This window comes from Kogia breviceps, chromosome 1 (assembly GCF_026419965.1).
Source record: "Kogia breviceps isolate mKogBre1 chromosome 1, mKogBre1 haplotype 1, whole genome shotgun sequence".
NCBI classification, from domain to species: Eukaryota; Metazoa; Chordata; class Mammalia; order Artiodactyla; family Physeteridae; genus Kogia; species Kogia breviceps.
In genome coordinates, this window is record NC_081310.1 from 157,102,681 (window position 1) to 157,122,626 (window position 19,946).

Here is a 19,946-nt window from a genome sequence, read left to right on the forward strand (position 1 = left end):
AAAGTCACACAGCCAGCAGGGAGCACAGCTAGGACAGGACTCTGGTTTGAAGTTAGAGATGGGGTTTGAATCTCAGCTTGTTACTTACTGGTTCTGAGACCTTCCACAAGTTACTTAACTCTGAGCCTTGGTTTCCTCATCTGTAAAACAGGGCTAATAATCTCCTCTTTGAGATATATAGAGATTAAATAAGACTACATATCTGAAAGTGCCTGTGCCTGATAGATGATTAACAACTATTTTTTAAAAAGTAAAATAACGACATTAATATAACATGTATCAACTAAGGCAGTGCCAAGGAGAATATATTTTCATGTTAGAAAAAATGCTTCCCAAGTCCATTCTATTATGTCATGTTGTGAACGTAATATGACTCCAATATGGACATTCTCTGGCAAGGAGTTCACAAGACAAAACCATGTTAGACAGGTAACACATAGAGACTGAGTGTCCTTCCCTCCAAAGGAGGGCCTTCCAACATGTGTTATTTTTGCTGATCAGATTACATTGGTCTATAATAAAAGCAAGAACAAGCTGACACACATTATAAAAGACAGTGTAAAGATCACACTGAAGCCATCTAAAATAGCCTGATATTATTTATTCATTCTGTATTAGCTTGCTGCATCTTAAAACATTTTCTTTCAAATCAAGTCACAGCTGTGTGTACTTTAGGCTGTGGCCATCATAAACAAATATGAAAAGAGGCAGAGTTAAAACAGATCAATATCAATGGTTATCCATTAGTCTGATGTAATCTAACACAAATGACCATTAGGAGACTTGTGAAGAAATCAGAGAAGCAGAATTTCAGATATGAGCTTCTACATAACTGAATGACAGCTCTGTAGTGCCTATGGTCTAGTTTGGTCAAGGTTATAATGTTTTTAGGAAGCCAGTCCTCCCCACAAGTGGCTCTTGGTAAGTGAAGATAGTAGAAGATTCCCGGGTATGGAGAGCCAGACTTCTATGAAATATATTCAAAGATGGTAAAGTGAGTACCCGCCTCTTCTACAGTAGAATCGAAGACATATTACCAGGGAAACTCACCTCTCACCACCCCCACCACTTTCTGGTTTAAATCTTTTGTCAAGGGAAGGGTTACCATTTGTACTGTCTGCTCCCATTCCTACTCCTTTCTCTTTAAATTCCTCATCTCTCTCTAAACACCTGGAGTTATCCCCATGCTTAGTTCTAAAAACCAATTTAGTTCTTAAATTATCAATTCCATAAATGGCAAATTTGGTAAGATGAAGTTACTTCATTTAAGGAATGCCATAGTGGAGTGGCTGGATGTTCAGAAGGAAGCCCAGGGAGTGCGTGTGCTCTCACGCTGAGGCGTTGTGCAATGAACAAGGTCTCCATGGTGGGGGCAGTGTGGAGTTGTACCTTCTTTAACACTCAGCTCACTTGCAGCTTCATTTTCTCATTTTAACAGTTGTTTGCTTGGATAAGAAAAATCTGGGCTAGTGATTCAGCTGGGGACACAGGTCAAGAGGTAAATGTCAGCTGGGATCGGGGGCAAGCCAAGCCTTGAGGAGACCTCTTGTTGAGCACCTAGAACTGGGGGATCTGTGCAGATTAACTGTGGAGCTTTTCCAGAACAGCACGAACTTCTTCTGGATGGTAGTTCCAAGGGCCAGGTTTACCCTGCAAGAGAAATGAGTCAGCATTTCCAGATTTCCACCTTGCAGGAATATGTAGGTCTGGAGTTTAACTGAGAAATCTGGGCTGGTGATATACATGTGGGAGTCGTCAGGATGGTGTCGTCAAGGCAGGCACCCATGAGGTGGTTGAGGTCACCCATGTGGAGTGGTACCAACACTTAATGGGAAGACTGGACAGAGAAGCAGGAGGAAAACCAGAGCAGGTAAAGTGAATAGTTTTAAAAGGGGAAAGGGGTCTATACAAATAAGCTTCTCTTCCACAGTCAGGCCTTCAGACCAGCCTTATCTTCTTCTCCACCTCTCACATCAAGTTCCGCCCACTCTACATCAAACTACCTCTGCCTCTCCAGTCCCACAGCCCCAGTTCAGCCCTCTTCATCTTCTGTTTGGGCAGCTGCCACGCCTCCCCCCACCCCCAGTCCTCAGCCCCTGCTCCCTCCAGTCCATTCCTCACCCAATAGGCCATGATCTTTCTAAAGTACGGATCTGATTGTGCCTCTCCCCTGCTCAAAACTCTTCAGTGGCTCTCTTTTGCCCTAAGATGTAGGCCAAACTCCTTGGTCCAGAGTGAACCCTTTGTAACAGAAGTGCCCCCGATTCTCCATTCACACCCTTCCCTAACGTGTCTCAGTGCCTCTCCCTACCCTTTCCCCTATATTTGCAATGGTTTTCACTCACCATGTTCACGTGGCTGGCTTCAGTTGTCATCTCCTCTGAAAGGCCTACCTTTCCCCTACATTCAGAAAATTTATAGTCTGAGAGCCAAATCTGTCCTGACGTCTCACACCCTTTCATTTACATATTGTCTGTGCTGATTTTGTGCTATAACGGCAGAACTGAATCATTTCGACAGGGATTATTTGGCCCACAAAGTTGAAAATATTTACTATCTGACCCTTGACAGAAAAGCTTTTCTGATCCCTGCTCTGGAGTCTCACAGCACTAGGGCCAAGTTAATGTTCTATTTGTGTCTTCCTTATCACCTCAACTGTGAGCACCTTGAAGTAAGATGTGGGCCATTTTAAATTTGTGTTTGTGTTTCCAGCACTTTCCAGGGTAGGGACTCGGTACCTAGCTTGTCTCAATCGTGCCACTTTACTACCATATCGCAGGAGAGAGGAAAGGAAGGACCTGAATCCTCGTGCTGTGACCCTTAGCACCCTGAGGATGCATCTGCAGGTTGTTGCTTGTTTCACCTGTGTGAGTAGGGCCTGCTTGACCACGTGAACATGGTGAGTGAAAACAGTTGCACTGCGGCACGTTAGCAAAGGGTGTGAATGGAGAATCGGGGGCACTTCCGTTACAAAGGGCAGAGGAGCATCCACATGGCTGGGCTTCATGTGCTTGTCAAGGCTTGAATCCCTTCAGCAGCTATAAAACTTAATTTCCATCCTCTCAGGGGAGGCTACCAGTGCCCACAGGGTTGGAGGCTGTGCTTACTCCCCTCACACTCGCCAGGCTGGAAGCATTGAAGGGTGGTGACACGATCACCAGAAAAGAAGCCTGGACGTAATGCCTGTCTCGAATTCCTGCTTCAGCGTTTCCAGCTCTTAACTGCAGAGTTGGTTCTCTTCTGGCTTCTACACCCCCTTCCATGTCAGGCCTGTCTCAGGGATTAGCAGCTTCAAACCCCGCCACTCCTATCCCATCCCAGAGGATTTGGAATTGAAATCAGAGCCTGTGCAGTGTGGCCTTGGGCAAGGCAGTTTCCTTCTCTGAGCACTGATAAGCCCTGTCTTTGTCCTCGCCCTCCCTGGCGCCCTGCCCCAGGTCACCACCTTGTACAGGATCCTGCCGTCCTGGAGCACGTACAGCCTCTCAGGCAGCGCTGCGTAGAGCTGACTGCTCTGGTTCTTCATCGTGTCCACCACCACGGGGCACTGGGGGCTCCTGTCCAGCAGCAGGCAGGCTGCCTGCAGGCGGTCCTGGAGATGCTGGTGATTCTTGATGTCCACGTTGTTCTTAAAAGCCCAGCCATCTGTGAGAGAAAGGCCGGACAGCAGCCCCACGGGCATGGCACCTACTTCCTGCCGGCCAAATACACCCCCGCCACACACACTTTTAACTGAGGGTTGCGGATGGAGGACTTCTCAACTTTGGCACTATTGACAACTTGGGCTAGATAATTCTTTGATACGGGGGCTGTCCTGTGTGTTGTAAGGCATTGAGCATCATCTCTGGCCTCTACTCACTAGATGTCAGTAGTGTCCCCCTGCCTTCAGTTGGTGACAACCAAAAATGTCTCAGACATTGCCAAATATCCCCTGCGGGACAAATATTACCCTCAGTTGAGAACCACTGCTGTAACACTGTCTCCTCCAGGAAGCCTTCCCTGACACACCCAAGTTGTGTGATATTGGGCAAGCTCTTTAAATCTCTTTAAATTCTCAGTTTTCCCATCTGTTAAATGAGATTAACAGAACCTACATTGCAGATGGCTGTGAGGCTTACATGAGAGAACATTATAGAATTCCCAGTATTCTACCTGTTTCATAGTAGATGCTTGAAAGATATTGGTTTGTTTTGCCTGACTGCCCCCAAATAGCAGACAGGTGGGAAAGAAGCCGGTTTTCTTTCTTTCTTTCTTTTTTTTTTTTTTTGCAGTTTTCATTCTATACTGCAGGTATTCTACTACTTTGCTCTGGAGATGCCCCCACCCTGAAACCCCAAACCAAACCCATTTAAGCTGCTTCACTTTAAATGGAAGGGGATTTTCAATTGGCCTTGTTTGCCGAGGTGCCCATCTGCCTACTTAAGGAGACGGTACTCATTAGCTAATGGGCCCACAGGTTGAAAAAATAACCATAAACTGCTACTGGCCTTGCCCTTCTACTTGGGTAGAAGGTTCTTTCAGAAGCCACGTGGCTTGCATTTATACTAATAGTTGCCTCCCAGGGTAATATAAGCTGCTGAAGTCCCTCAGCAGAACTGGCTCCACCGGCTCCGTGCTTCAGAGTCCTCTCTGCTAGGTACCCTTCCCCTAGGAAACCCAGCTTTCAAGAGAAATTTCTCAGTGGCTTGAGGTGGACAGCCCTGGGTCCAGGAAAGGGTTAAACCTGCTCAGTCTGATTCCAGGAGAAATGGGGGAGGAGACAGGTATCAGGACCAGAAACAATTTCTGGGACGATCCAACCCCTTTTGTTGCAGTTTGCAATGTGTACTTTTAGAGATCAAAGCGGGATCCTCTACCACCTTTATTACTCCAAGTGTGGCCCCTGGGCTAGCAGCCTCAGCGCCACCTGGGGAGCTGAGTAAAAATGCCAAGTCTCAGGCCCCTCCGCAGCCCCACTGAGCCAGAATCTGCCTCTTTATAAGATCACCAGGTGACTTAAGTGCACTTTAAAGACTGAGCAGCGTTGACCCCGCAGGTAAATCAGCTTTGGCAGCGCTTTGGCCATCAGCTATGAGAACATCAAGGCATCACCTCTTCTCAACCATGGAGACCACAGACACCTGTGGGTGCCCAAGTTCTCTTTCTTTAATTGATGGCAGCTGCTCTCCCAAAGGGTATTTAACAAAGAGACACAGTGTGCTTGCCTTTGCTCTCCTGATACCTATGCTGTTTGTTTTGAATTTTATTTTGGAAATGTTCAAATATACATAAAAGTAGAGAGAAAACAGTTTAATGAACCTCCAAGTACCTGTTACCCTATGCTAATATTGTAAGTTGCCCCAAAGCCTTAAATGAGGATAGAAATGGCCAGCTAAATGAACAGAGTGTTAGGTTGAAAGCAGTTCTCCAACCTCTGGGTGCATATGAATTAAGATGCAGTGGGCCTAAGGTGGGGCCCTGAAATATGCATTTTCAACAAGCAACCCAGATGGATCAGACATGAGGGATCTAAGGACCACACTGGGGAAAGGGCTGCTGGACCAGCTTTGCTGAAAATGAATCAGTAGCAATCTCTACACTTACAACACATGGATAAGCCAGCAAGGCTAATACTGGCCTAAATGCTCACTTATTCACCCAACTTTTACTGAGTACTGACTCTGTGACAAGAAGGCAAGAAGGCTCATGTGGCTGAATGGGACAAGTCATTTACTCACCCATCTCTCCACAAGATGAGAGGCTGTTTTGATCATCTATCTACTGTGCCAGGTGCTGGATGATAGATGATCAAAACAGCCTCTCATCTTGTGGAGAGATGGGTGAGTAAATGACTTGTCCCACTCAGCCACATGAGCCTTCTTGCCTTCTCCAATCTCTGGGTTTGAGACTTGGGCCAAACTCATGTGTTCAGTCCCCATGAAAATCAGGGAGACAGGGATGTGTCTGACCATCTTAGAAAGTTCAAGGGGCTTAGACCAAGCTGTAGAAGTTTCAGGAAGGGACATGTCTGCCCATTGTAAGGAAGGACTTTCTCACAAACAGAGCTGTGCAGCAAAGGAACAAGATTTCCCATGAGGTAATGAAGATGAGTCATCACCTATTAGGGGCTGAAGAAAGGATCCCAGCCCCAGGTAAAAGCTGGCCCACAGCAGTGGTTCTCAAAGTGTGGTCCCCAATCCGCAGCTTCAGTGTCACCCGGAGCTAGTTAGAAATGGAAATTCCCAGGCCCCACCCCAAATCTAGCTCAAGCTCTGCGGTGGGGTCCAGAAGTCCACTTTAACAAGCCCTCCAGGTGCTTCTGGGGCTTGCTTCTGGGGCTTGGGAACCACTGTCTGAGATGGACCACAAAGTCCCTTTGAGCTTGGAGAGTCTTGGAATGGATTTCATAGATTGCTATAGAGCCGCCATTTCACTTGTGACATTTCAGGTCTAAATTCCTTGTGATTGTGCTATTAGCTCCTCTCCCTTGATTTCCCTATTTATCCATTTAGAATGTTAGATGCTCTCCCAGCTAGACCTGTCACTCCAGGTTTTCTGCTCTGTGTGCCTAGTTGAGAGCACAGACTGTGGAGTTAGTGAGTGGTGGGTAAACCTAGCAGGGACTGGGAGATGGTAGGTCCTCAACAAATAGCGGCTCTTTCTCTCTCTCTCCTCCTCTTCTCCCTACCCCCAACCTTGAGCAAAGCGGGGAGAGAGAGAGGGAAGAGTTAGAAGCAGGAAATCTTTTTGTTTTTACCTGATGCATGTGCTTCTTCAATGTAAATGATGAGAAAATCTGCTATGGAACTAAAATCTTCAATAAGTCTCTTGAATTGGTCAAACTTGAAAATAAATGAAGGTCAGGTGCAACTTCCAAAATTCAGCACCAATGGCCTGTTGCCTGAAACAAATAGAACCATGATCAACCAATAACTGACACACAGCATTTCTTTTGCAAGCACCATCTTCACTCCTGCTTTCATTCTATTACCTTTATTTCCCCTCTAAGATGGAGCCAGGGCACAGTGTGGGATGAAAGCCTAGAGCGCATGATTTAGCAGAGGCTGGAGCCAGTTTGCTCCTCTCCAAAATGAGGGGATTCTATCAGGTGGTCTCAGCAGACCACCTGCACTCACTGGGTGGTAATTAAAATAATGACAAGGAGAGTCCCTTTCATGCAGTTTATAAGGCAGGCACACATCTAGTCTCTCATTGATGTAATTTGTGTACTACAAGGTGGGTGATTTTTTTCCCCTGGTTTATAGGCTGGCTCCATGTCGCAGAGCAGGTCAATGATGGAGTTAAAATTAACATTGTGGCTTCTAGATTCTCAGTTTGGTGCTCTTTCCATTCAAAGCACCTCAGTTTCCTCACCCACAAATGGACATAATACCAATGCTTACCTTATAGGATTGTTCTAAGGATTAAATAAGTTAAAACAGAAAAGGGCTTAAAATCGTGCCTGCCCATAGTAGGTGCTCAATAAATGTAAGCTCTTATGTTCTTAGCTCTCATCTCCTCCCTGTGAAGTGGGGAGCAGTGGAGGAGACTCCACAAAGGGGAGTGAAGCGTGGGGACTGGCCACATAATTGGCTGGGCCAGGGCAAAATGAAAATGCAGAGTCCCTTGTTCAAAAAGTGGGAGAAAGTGCCATTAAATACATTAAAATATAAAGTTTTCCTGCGCAGTATCTCTCTTGCCCTGGCATGCTGCTTTTTAGTTGCTGTTTAATGTCGTGCTCCCCTGGACACAAGGATATCCATAGAGCGAATGCAGACTCTCACAGTCACCCAGGAGCCCCCAAACTCTGTGCACATGTGTATGTGTGCTTGTGGCTGCTGACTACCAGCTTTCCTTTCCCTCCAGCCACCAGACCAATACACCATGCCCCAGCCAGGAGCACAGAAACTGAGCCAGACATATCATCTTCCTACTGCCATCACCCCAACCCACAGACTATTGCAACTTCCATGCAGGGACATGCTAGGTGCCTTGATGAGGGGAGAGGGGGCAAAAAGCTTCTCCCGCCAAGTCACCCCCAGTCACTTGCCAAGTTGCTTCATGGCGCTGTCAGCCCAGGCCGGGGATGACCACCTCCACGCCCTAGTATGAGATGTGGTGGGATGCCCACACCTGACCCTAACCTTTCCCATGCCTTGGTCCAGGCCCTCTCTGGGGCCAGAAGGTGGTAGCAGTCACTGGGTGGGAGCAGGAATGAGGCTGGATAGGCTGGGACACTGGAAGTGGAGGAGTGGGCCTTAGAGAACATGTTGGGGTCAGGGAGGCTGTGGGAAGCAGGAACCTGTGTGAGCCAAGGCTCCAAGTCCCCAGGGCATGTTTCATTGTGGAAAAGTCTTCTCTTACAAAATGCAAATTAAAGATAAAGCTATTAAGAATTTCAAGACAGCTACTGCAGAGCATTCAGCCCATGCTCAGGGCCCTTCTGAACATGGCACCCTGTATGATTCACTGGTCCCATGCCCATGAAGTCAGCCCTGGTGGGAGTCTTCTGTAACTCCCCCAGCCTAGATTGGGGGTAACTCTACGGAGCTTCTAGCACCCTGTGGCTACTTATGACCAGAGCTGACATTGCTGAGCCCTTACCATACACCTATTAGATAGAGCATTGCAGGTCCCGCACTGTGACATGGCCGATTTGTGTCTGTATCCCCCAGGCTACTCATTGCACCTGAGGGTAGGGCCTGTTCCTCATTCTTCCTCCTATCCCCAACATCAAGCACACTTTCATTCCATTACAATCCTTTATTCAGCGCTCATAATGTGCAGGGCTCTCTGCCACATGCTGGGGATTCAGCAGAGAGCGAGAGTAGCAGGTCTCTGCCTGCATGCAGGTGGAGTTCTGTTTAATGGGGAGACAGGCAGGAAGCAAGCACATGCATAGATGAAGTAATTTCAAGTTGTGATAAGTGTCACAAAAGAGACTATAAAGGAGTGACCTCCCCGAAGACAGGTGGGTCAGGGGAGGCCTCTGAGGAGATGCCATTTATCCTGAGAAACAGGAAAGAGCCAGCTACATATGGGCAAAGGGAGGAGAAGAGCATTTCAAGCAAAGGGGCTCCATGTCCAAAGGCCCAAAGAGGGACAGAGCTTGGTGTGTTCAAGGACCTGCAAGGCCACTGTGACTGGAACAAGGCCAGGGGCAATGAGAGACATGACTGGAGAGGTAGGTATGGGCCAAAGCAGGCAGGCTCTCCTATGCCTTGTATAGAATCTGGATTTTCTTCCAGGTACAAGGGGACATCATGGAGATAAAGCAAGGATGGTATATATTTGTTGCAATTTTGGCTGCTCAGTCTCTAGCCCTCCTTCCTCCTTGGAATTCCCTATTTTGTGTACTGTTGATGGGGGAGTGTGCCCAGCCTTGCTCTTTAGAAGGCAGGGGGGCCAGGTCCATTCTCGCTCCCAGCAGCCAGGGCACAGGCAGTGACCCAGGCTGATTGGACTCTCTCACATAGCTCTTTGATTCTGGAGTTATTGAGATGGTAGAATTCATCCACAGCCCAGTGCTAGTGCCCCGTCAGGGATGGCGGAGTCCTACAGTGATGACGAATTCCCATGGCAACCACAGTGACAGCAGCTTCCAGGCCTAACTGTTGATGCTAAAAGATGGTCCAGGCCCAGTGCTCCAGCTGTGGTTGATTTTGGGGAGCCTGCAACATCTTTCTAATACACTTTGTACGTGTGTAAATTGTATGACTGAGAAAATCAGAGCGAGCTTCTGTTGCTTGCAAGGCAGAACTCTTGACTGCTACAGTAGGCTGTGAGATGAAAAATGATCAGCTTATACTTGAAGATCACTCTGGTTGCTCAGTGGCAAAAAGACTGAGGGTGAGAATGGAGGCAGTTAGGGGGAGTTGGTGGAATCCACACAGGAAATAATGGGAGTCTGGGCTAGTTTGTGTGCAGTGGGGAAGGGGAAAAGGTAGAACTGACAGGACTTGTTGATGGATGGGGAGTAGAGGGCATCTTAACTTACTTGTGGTTTATTGGGTTAGTTATTCCCTCACCTCGTTCTGCAAAGGATTTGAAGCAGATTATACATATAATAAATAAAATTATTTATCCATATGAAAATAAAATATCAAATAAAAATTTTAAAAAACCATGGCCCTCTGGGAGGCACAGAACAGGTCTCATGCATTCATTATAATTGAGCTAATATTTGACTCTGAGTTTCCAGGCGGCCAAGGAAAAAGAGAAACATGATTGCTTATATATTCCTCATTTTTCAGTACCTGAGGAGGAAGCAGGCCAGTTTCTCTAGAGATACAAAGTTCTCCTTGTCCTTGTCTCACAGATTTCCTCATAGGAAGCCCTAGGAGGCATTGAGAGGGCCTCAGTTGGTTGCATCCTCACCCATGTGAAGGGTTTGCCCAGGTCACAGCAGGAGAGGCTCAGAGGCCAGGCATGGCCAAGTGGCCGGCCACTGGCCTCCACTGACCCCAGGGAGTCACCCTTCAGAAAAGAACAGAGGAGATTTAAGGTCAGGACCTGTGCAAAATATGAGCTGTCTGGAATTTTGTTCTTAATTGGATAAAAAAATTTCAACATCCACTGGTTAGGACACTGGAAGAAACAGAGCCGTTTGTTTAATGATTTATAGTGTGTCTGGGTGCAGTGACCAGTATTGAGGGCAAAGTTTAAACTTAGTTCCCCGCTTTCCTGGTAGCAGAGAGAGGAAGGATGGGCGCAAGTGGGTGGCTGTACCGGGGGCTGGCACCCCGCCCATGTCCACAGGCCACAGTGCAGAGGACACCAGTTCAAGAACATCAGGCAAGACTGTCAAGTCCAGCTTGTTTGTATAAGTGGGAAAACAGCTCTGTGGTAGCACTAGACTCAAACCCACCATTGGTTAACTTACTGGTTGACGCCCAAACCAGTAAATCAACTCTCTACGCCAGGGTCTCTCAGCAGAGAAAGCTAGTTTATAGTTGACCCCTCATAAGTATACCTGGAGAGATTTTAGAAGATTTTAAATGGGGGCTGAAATAAATCCTGTTTCAGATTAACTGCTAGGTTCCAAGAAAAGAAATCATCCGGACTTGCCTTCTACCCCAACATGCCAGTTAATCAATGTTTTGCGGTACCTGTGTGTCTGAGAGCGTGTGTATGTCTCGTGTGTGCACGTACATGCAGAGGATAAGAGGTGGCTGGGAATTTCTCTGAGCCTCTGTTGTTTTATCCAACAACAGAATGTACACTAGCTGAGAGTCATAAGGCTCAAGTCTGGTTCTCACTCTACAAGAACTCTCTGTGTGACTCTGAGCAAGTCCTTTAACCTTCCTGGGCCTTTGCATCTGAAAAATGTAAAGGTTGCTCTAGATTATCTGTAAAGAGTTTTCCAGACTTTAGAGTCTGTGGCTCTAAAATGAGTTCATATTTATACCTAAAGCATACAACAGAGCTTTTTAGTGACCTGGTGGGTTTCCGAAACACTTAACAGAATGTCTTTCTAATAAGCAGAATTGATCATGTTAACTTCCTGCTTGAAAATCCTTCTAGAACTCACCAATACAGGGTAAAGGATACCCTCTTTGCTAAGACACATGAGGCCCCACAAGCTCTGATCCCTGATGATATCTCCAGCCTCATTCTTCATCCCTTCATACCTCCCCTACCCCACTTCTGTCAAACTGACTGAAGCCCCTCCAGATATCAGACCTCTGCTGCTTCTCCCCTCTGCGCTGCTCTGGTCACCACTCTCCTCTTCCTCACCCACCTCAAGGCTTCGGTCCCTAGACCATCAGCTCACCTCTGCTTCTCCAGGAAAACTTCCCCTGGCCACCTTCCTACCCCACCCGACTCCTCCCAGAACTGCTGGGTTCCCTCTCCCACTCCATCATCTCCCTCTGTGAGTTATGAGATCTTCCAGTTGTGTTGATTTCTGTGTCGTCAGTATCTATTATTTCAGGGGACTCTGGGCCAATGGGCTGAAAGCCAACCCTATTTTATAAATAGAGTTTTCTTTTGTCTCTCAGACTCCTTCTCTCTCCATCTTCAGTTTCAGGTGTAGCAGCAGGGAGCAGAGACAAATAGAACAGTCTTTAAAACGTACACTGGCTCACTGGAAAGTAAACAGTTAAAATAAGCAAGTGAATGCTGTGAATTGGCCGTGAGGCAAGTTGGCTTTCATGGAACTGATCACTAGACCATCAAAAGTCAGCAAATTGGCCTGGTTCTATCACAGTGCTTGGCAAGAGGTAGACGCACAGTAAAGATTAGCTATTATTCTCATTGCTCTTATTATCAGTGGTCACTTAGTGAATGTTTATTGAATAAATAGAGGTCATTTCAGCACAATGGTTTAAAGTCATGAGCAAAAAACTCTTCCCCTTCCGTCTTACTGAAACACTCTTTTAAGGCTATAAAAATCTTACTCATTCTTCAAGGCCTAACTCCAAAGCCACCTCCTCCAGGAAATCTTCCAAGCCCCGTAGGCAAAGTTCATACCTTTGTCTGCCCACCTCATGGAACTGTACGGATTTGTTTATTACATCTGTCTGTTCCGTGGAACCATACATTCCTCAAGCAAAACAGCAAGCTCTTTCCTAGCTCTGAGTCCCTGGCATCTAGCTAAGGGTCTGGCTCATAGGGAGCACTCGCAAATGTTTGTTGAGGTGTATTGAAAAAACAGGGTGAAGAAGCCCTGATTCTTGGGTCTGACTTGGTCTCTCACTGGCCCTGTAACCTTTGCTCTCAGTTTCCTCCATTTCCGTTTTAAAATGAGAGCATTGGATCAGGTCAGCATTTCCCAGAGGTTGTTCTTTGGAACCAATATGATGATGATAAGATTTTCCTCTGGTGGAGAGTGGGAAGTTGTATGTGTACGTTAGGAAAATCAGTCAGTGCTGTGTTAAAGTTTTTTCAAGTTTTGTTTGTTTTTAAGCTTCAGGGTGTCTTGGAGCCTTTTATATGTTCATGTGCACGATGAACTTCCAGGAGGAGAGTATAGTATGCAGTGTTTCCCAAACTATTTTGACCAGTGAACTCTATGTAGTGAAGCACATGTGTGGGATTTGGGTTCCAAAAAACTCGCTTTGAAAATCACTAGATTAGCCAGCTGCCTCAGGGACCTTCTCTACCTTCTCTACTCTGCTGTGTCTATACCCTGTCTATATCAGAGATGAATCAGACACAGCCCTGTCCCAAGCCTCCCCACTGGGCAGAAAGATGACACTTGAGCTTTGGTAGCCAGGGCCTGGGTAGGAAGGATCAATGTCCAGGAGAGGTGCAGGCAGAGATCCATGAGTTCAGAAGGGAGGGAGAGAGGGCCTCACTGTAGAGATCTGAGCTGGCTTCACGGGGGGAGGCACGAGAGCAGGACCCTGACGGTGAGGAATGCTGGTGACAGAGGGGAAGGGCCAACAACATCAGCAAAGGCAAAGAGAAGGGAAAGCACAAGGGATGTACAAGAACCAGCAGTTCATCTGGAGGCAGTGGGCCTCAGGGGAAGCCTGCAGGTGAAGTTGGAAGAAAAACTGGAGTCAGATCAGGGAGGGCCTTCAGCACAAGGCTGAGAGCCTGGGTATCATACCAAAGGTAGATGGGGGCTGCTGAAGGCTGGTGAACTGGGGTACCAGTCAACCAGGGATGTGCTTGTGGAAGGGGAATCTGGCAGCCATCCACAAGTTCGTTGGGAAGAGAGGGCAAGACGGGGAAGAGGAAGGATAAAAAGAGAAAACTGACCAGAGAGGCCTTTAAGAACCCAAATAGAGATGGTTTGCCTGGAAGCCAGAGAGAGAGAGAGAGAGAGAGAGAGAATCTTCAACAAATATTTACTGAGCAACTACCATGAGCCAGCAGCAGCCAGGGGGACCCAGTAGTGAGTTAGAGGCATGATCTCCACCTGCACAGAGCTTGCAGGCTAGTGAAAGGGACAGACATTAATCAAATACCCACACATAATTACAAACCACAATGGGTGTGATAAAGAAAAGTTTAGGATGTTAAGCATAGAAGAGGGAGTAACCTAGTCCAGGAGACCGGGAGTTGGCTTGTCTCAGGAAGTGTCACTGAGCAAGAGTCGGAAGGATGAGCAGGAGTGGACCAGGTGTGGGGTTGGGGGGTGGGGGGTGGCGGCAGTGAAGAGCATCCCAGGCAGAGTGACTGTGCAGTAAGAGAGGTGCTGAAGGAGCTGACAGCCAGTGTAGCTGGTTTGCGGTTTGATTGCCTGGGAAGGGGACGATGCCACTTCGAAGGACAGAACCCAGGAGAGGTGCTAGTTTCAGGAAGTGGGAAGAGGACAAGAAGCCAAAAAAGGAGCAGCTGGATTAGTAGCATTCAGGCTTTCCAGCCCACCTGCCCACCCCCATCAAGCACCCCCGTCCGAGCACCTCTCCAGCTTGGACCAGCCTCCTGACCTTGCATGAAGTCCCAGATGTTGCACCTCTGTCCTGACAGGCGGACCACGGGGCAGTTTGGGGCTAGACCCCCTTGCTCTGTCATGTCCTCCAGTCGCTGCCAACGGACCTTCAGGATGAACCAGAAATACTGGGCACTGAAGAAAGTGGGGATCCAGTTTTCATAGGAGAAGTGGGGATTTTTGGCCATGCCAGTCTTCTCACTCATGGCCAGGATGTTCTGCTTGACTCTCCCAGGAAACAGTGTCAGAAGTACTTTGCCCATGGCCACGTGCAGGCCCACCTGAAAGAGCACCCAGAGCCTCTTCAGCCACAGCCCTGGTAGGGGCAGCCCCATTACGGCAGAGCCAGAGCTGGCTCTGAGGCCGGTGGGCAGAGCGGAAACCACCGGGCCACAAGGGGTGGAGCTGAACAAAGGTGCAGGGTAGCAGCAGCCAGCCCGGACATGAAGAAGGTGCCAGGACAGAAGGTGTTTGCCTTCCTGTCAGTGGAATGGAAAATTCCAAGCCAGGTGCTAAAGGTCTGTTCTAATGATCGTTTCTGATTCTTTGCCTCAGCCTTTAAGAGATACTTGGACTGGGAAACTTCAGATCTTGAATTCTCCCTCTGATAAATTTTAAAAACAAAAACTTTAAAAGGTCACACTTAGAGGGACTCTGTGTTTCTTTAGAAAGGCTCTGCTGTAAGTAAGTTCTAATGTTAAATAGTCTTTTAATAACGTAAATTGTTCTTTCCTACTGAAGGATGATTTCCCCACTCACAGCTTCTAGCTGGTGGTTGAGTGTTTCTGGAGGCATAGCCCTTCGCAGAGGATCTGGGTCTGGAAGCTCTCCAGGTAGGCAGAACTGGGAAATCTGGAACTGCGCCTCCACTTAGCACTGGGGGGTAGAGTAATAAATACAACACTCTGCTCTCGGCAGGGTGCAGGGTAGAGCGGGGAAGGGTCAAGTAAACAGAAAATTATCATTTAGTGTATTAGGTACAGAGAGGGAGGTTGAGTGGGGGCTATGGGAGCATGGAGAAGGGGCAGCTTATTCTGTTTAGAGAGGTCAAGAGGAATTCCCCAAGGAAGTGATGTCTATGCTGAAACCAGAAAGACAGAAGAGCAAGCAGTAAACCAGGCAAGTGGGGTCAGTGGTCCTGGCGGAAGGAGCCACACGTCCAAAGAACTACAAGCCAGAGAGAGCCTGGCTCGTTGGAGAAACTGAGAGAAGAATCACAGAAGCTCAGAGAGGGAAAGTGTCTTAGAAAACATCGAAAACCACTTTCTTTTTTAAGCAGGGAAACTGAGGCCCAGAGAGGGGAAGTGGCCTCAGGCCAGTTCTGCCATTAATAATTTCTAAGGAGTTAATTCACAAAGCTTAAGTTTACCCCTCCTGAGACATTTACACACCTGTGTGTTAGGGCAGAGGCAAGAATGACAGGAAAGTGGCTGTCACCTCTGAAAAGTGTCAACCTTGGCCTCTAGCACACAAACTTTATTTAGAGAAAGAAAAACCCTGGCTCCGAAAGATGTCCTCTTCCTGAGCATCTGCATGCAAATGCCACACGCTGTGCCCACAAAGTGCAGGCACCTGCCTCTTCAAGCCATAATAACCCTCATGTGTATGTAACATTTCGCCAGGTACAAAGCAATCTTATATCCCTGGTGTCACTTGTTTTTTCTTGTTTTTGTTTGTTTTTAAAAAGGCTATTTTTTGAGCAGTTTTAGATTCACAGCAAATTAAACAGAAAGTACAGTGAGTTCCCATATACCTCCTGCCCCCGCACATGCACAGCCTCCCGCACTATCCATAACCCACCAGAGTAGTACATCTGCTACAACTGATGAACCTATGTTAAGAAATCATTATCACCCAAAGTCCATAGCTTACATTAGAGTTCACTCTCAGTGGTGTACAATCTATGGGTTTTGACAAATATGTGATATATACGTATCCACCATTATGGTATCATAAAGAATAGTTTTGCTGCCCTAAAATCCTCTATACTCCACCTGTTCATCCTTCCCTCTCCCCTGGCAACCATTCATCTTTTCAGTGTTTCCATAGTTTTACCCTTTCTGGAATATCATATTGTTGGAATCATACAGTATGTAGCATTTTCAGATTGGTTTCTTACACTTAGTAATATGCATTTAAGAAACCAGGGCTTCCCTGGTGGCGCAGCGGTTGAGAGTCCGCCTGCCGATGCAGGAGACACGGGTTCGTGCCCTGGTCCGGGAGGATCCCACATGCCGCGGAGCAACTAAGCCCGTGAGCCATGGCCACTAGGCCTGCGCGTCCGGAGCCTGTGCTCCGCAATGGGAGAGGCCGCAACAGTGAGAGGCCCGCATACCGCAAAAAAAAAAAAAAAAAAAAAAAAAAAAAAAAAGAAACCTCCATGTCTTTTCTTTTTTTTTTTTTTTTTTTGTGGTATGCGGGCCTCTCACTGTTGTGGCCTCTCCCGTTGCGGGGCACAGGCTCCGGATGCGCAGGCTCAGTGGCCATGGCTCACGGGCCCAGCCGCTCCGCGGCATGTGGGATCTTCCCGGACCGGGGCACGAACCCGTATCCCCTGCATCGGCAGGCGGATTCTCAACCGCTGCGCCACCAGGGAAGCCCCTCCATGTCTTTTCATGACTTGATAGCTCATTTCTTTTTATCACTGAATAATATTCCATTGTCTGGATGTACCACAGTTCATCTATTCACCTGACAAAGGACATCTTGGTTGTTTACAAATTTGGGCAATTATGAATAAAACTGCTGCTAGAGCCTGAATGTTTGTATCTCCCCAAAATTCATATGTTGAAACCTAATCCCTAAAGATGGTTTTTGGAGGTGGGGTCTTTGTGAGGTGATTAGGAAATTAGAGTAGAGCCCTAGTGAATGGAATTAGTGCCCTTATAAGAGAGATCCCAGAGAGCTCCCTTGCCCCTTCACCATGTGAGGATGCAACAAGAAGGTGGCTGTCTAGGAACCAGGAAGTGGACACTCACTAGATACCAAATCTACTGATCCCTTGATTTTGGACTTCCCAGCCTCCAAAGCTGTGAGAAATAAATTTCTGTTGTTTATAATCTACCCAGTCTATGTATGGTATTCTGTTATAGCAGCCTGAATGGACTAAGACAGCTGCCATAAATATCTGTGTGAGGTTTTTTCGTGGACATAAGTTTTCAACTCATGTGGGTAAATACCAAGGAACACAATTGCTGGATCTTATGGTAAGAGTATGGTTAGTTTTGTAAGAAATTGCCAAACTGTCTTCTAAAGTGGATGCACCATTCTATATTCCCACCATCAATGAATGAGAGTTCCTGTTGTTCCACATCCTCACCAGCATTTGATGGTGTCTGTGTTCTGAAATTTGGCCATTCTAAGAGGTACATAATGGTATCTCACTTGTTTTAATTTGCAATTCCCTAATGGCATATGATGTTAAGCATCTTTTTATATATTTATTTGCCATCTGTACATCTTCTTTGGTGAAGTATCTGTTCCAATATTTTGCTCTTTTTTTTTTTGCTTTTCTTTTTTGCTCATTTTAAAATCAGATTGTTCTTTTTTTAATCATTGAGTTTTAAGAGTTCTTCGTTTACTTTAGATAACAGTCCTTTATCAGCTATGTCTTTTGCAAATATTTTCTCCCAGTCTGTAGCTTGTCTTCTCAGCCTCTTGACAGTGTCTTTTTCAGAGCAGATGTTTTTGATTTTAATGAAGTCCAACTTATCAATTCTTTTTTCATGAAATGTGACTTTGGTGTTGTATCTCAAAGTCATCACCCAACTCAAGGTCATCTAGTTTTTCTCCTGTGTTATCTGCAAGTTTTATGGTTTTGTGTTTTATATTTAGGTCTAAGATCCATTTCAAGTTAATATTTGTGAAAGGTGTAAGGTCTGTGCCTAGATTCATTTTCCTTGCATGTGGCTGTCTGGTTGTTGCAGAACCATTTGTCAAAGAGACTTTCTTTTCTCCTTTGTATTGCCTTTGTTCCTTTGTCAAAGATTACATGGCTATATTTGTGTGGGTCTGTTTCTGGACTCTCTCTTCTTTCCATTGATCTATTTGTCTATTCTTTTGCCAATATCATACTCTCTTGATTACTATATCTTTAAATTAAGTCTTGAAGTTAAGTACTGTCAGTCTTTCAGCTTTGTTCTTCTCCTTCAATATTGTGCTAGCTCTTCTGGGTCTTTTGCCTTTTTGCATAAACTTGAAATCAGTTTGTCAATATCCACAAAATAACTTCCTCGGATTTCAGTCGGTATCATGTTGACTCTATAGATAAGTTAGGAAGAACTGGCACCGTGACAATATTGAGTCTTCCTATTCATGAACATGGAATATCTCTCCATTTATTTAGCTCTTCCTTGATTTCTTTTATCAGAGTTTTATAGGTGTCCTTTTATAGATCTTCTACATAGTTTGTTAGATTTATACCTAAGTATTTCATTTTGAGGGGTGCTAATATAAATGGTATTATGATTTTTAATTTCAGATTCCAATTGTTCATTGCTGGTATATAGGAAAGCAATTGACTTTTGTGCATTAGCCTTGTATCATGCAAACTTGCTATAATCACTTATTAGTTCCAGTAATTTCTTGGTCAATTCATTCAGATTTTCTTTTTTCTTTTTTTAAAAAAATGTATTTATTTTATTTATTTATTTTTGGCTGTGTTGTGTCTTCGTTGCTGCGTGCGGGCTTTCTCTAATTGCGGCAAGTGGGGGCTACTCTTCGTTGCGGTGCGCAGGCTTTTCATTGCAGTGGTTTCTCTTGTTGCAGAGCACGGGTTCTAGGCACACCAGCTTCAGTAGTTGCAGCATGCGGGCTCAGTAGTTGTGGCTCGCCAGCTCTAGAGCACAGGCTCAGTAGTTGTGGCGCACGGGGTTAGTTGCTCTGCGGCATGTGGGATCTTCCCGGACCAGGGCTCAAACTTGTGTCCTCTGCATTGGCAGGTGGATTCTCAACCACTGTGCCACCAGGGAAGCCCCATTCAGATTTTCTACATAAACAATTGTGTAGTCTATGAGCAAAGAAAGCTTTATTTATTTCTTCCTGATCTGTATACACTTATTTCCTTTTCTTTTATTACATTAGCTAGGACTTCCAGTATGATGTTGAGAGAGTGGTGAGAGGGGATATTGGAAGAGGTTACTGAGAGGACATGACCACTGGTTAACCTGTAAGCTGGACTTGGGCAATCAGAAGCTCCTCACCTCCTCCCCTGTCTTTGGAATGTGTGTTCTGCTTGCCTTCCCCATGCTAGAAGCTACCCAAGCATGCAGCCTGAGATAGTAATGTGATGTTGAGACCATCTGGATGGTATATATGACTGACCCCAGTTAAGTCCTCTGTATAAACTTTTAAGATAATAGTGGGTGTGTTCAGAGATCTACTTGTCTTGTGGCTGCCCAAGACAAGCCTCGTAAGTCCCCTTGCTTATTTAAAATGCCATCCTGCCACCTACCAATCTGGAGTGATCTGTCACTTTCTTTGGTGTCTCCCTGCCTTCCATGTAAGGGGACCAGTTTGCAAACCATCAGGGTATATTTTTGCCTTAATCCTGATCTTAGCAGGAGAGTTTCTAGTTGTAACATCA

The 19,946-nt window shown here is 46.2% G+C and overlaps 1 protein-coding gene across 3 annotated transcripts; it reads right to left on the reverse strand.

Moving 5' to 3' along the window:
* Positions 1-1,288: 1,288 nt before the first annotated feature.
* Positions 1,289-14,697, reverse strand: DIO1 (iodothyronine deiodinase 1). Of its 3 annotated transcripts, none has more exons than XM_067007384.1 (4): positions 14,553-14,697; positions 6,737-6,880; positions 3,446-3,645; positions 1,289-1,650 (listed from the first exon to the last, which is right to left on the reverse strand). In XM_067007384.1, exons 1-4 carry the CDS (start codon positions 14,695-14,697, stop codon positions 1,582-1,584), a joined length of 558 nt encoding a protein of 185 aa, XP_066863485.1. In that variant the 3' UTR covers positions 1,289-1,581. The 3 variants fall into 3 exon arrangements, with proteins under 3 accessions (XP_066863485.1, XP_058919422.1, XP_066863439.1); XM_059063439.2 differs by having other exon boundaries at positions 14,361-14,697; XM_067007338.1 differs by lacking the exon at positions 6,737-6,880 and having other exon boundaries at positions 14,361-14,697.
* Between the last annotated feature and the right edge of the window lie 5,249 nt (positions 14,698-19,946).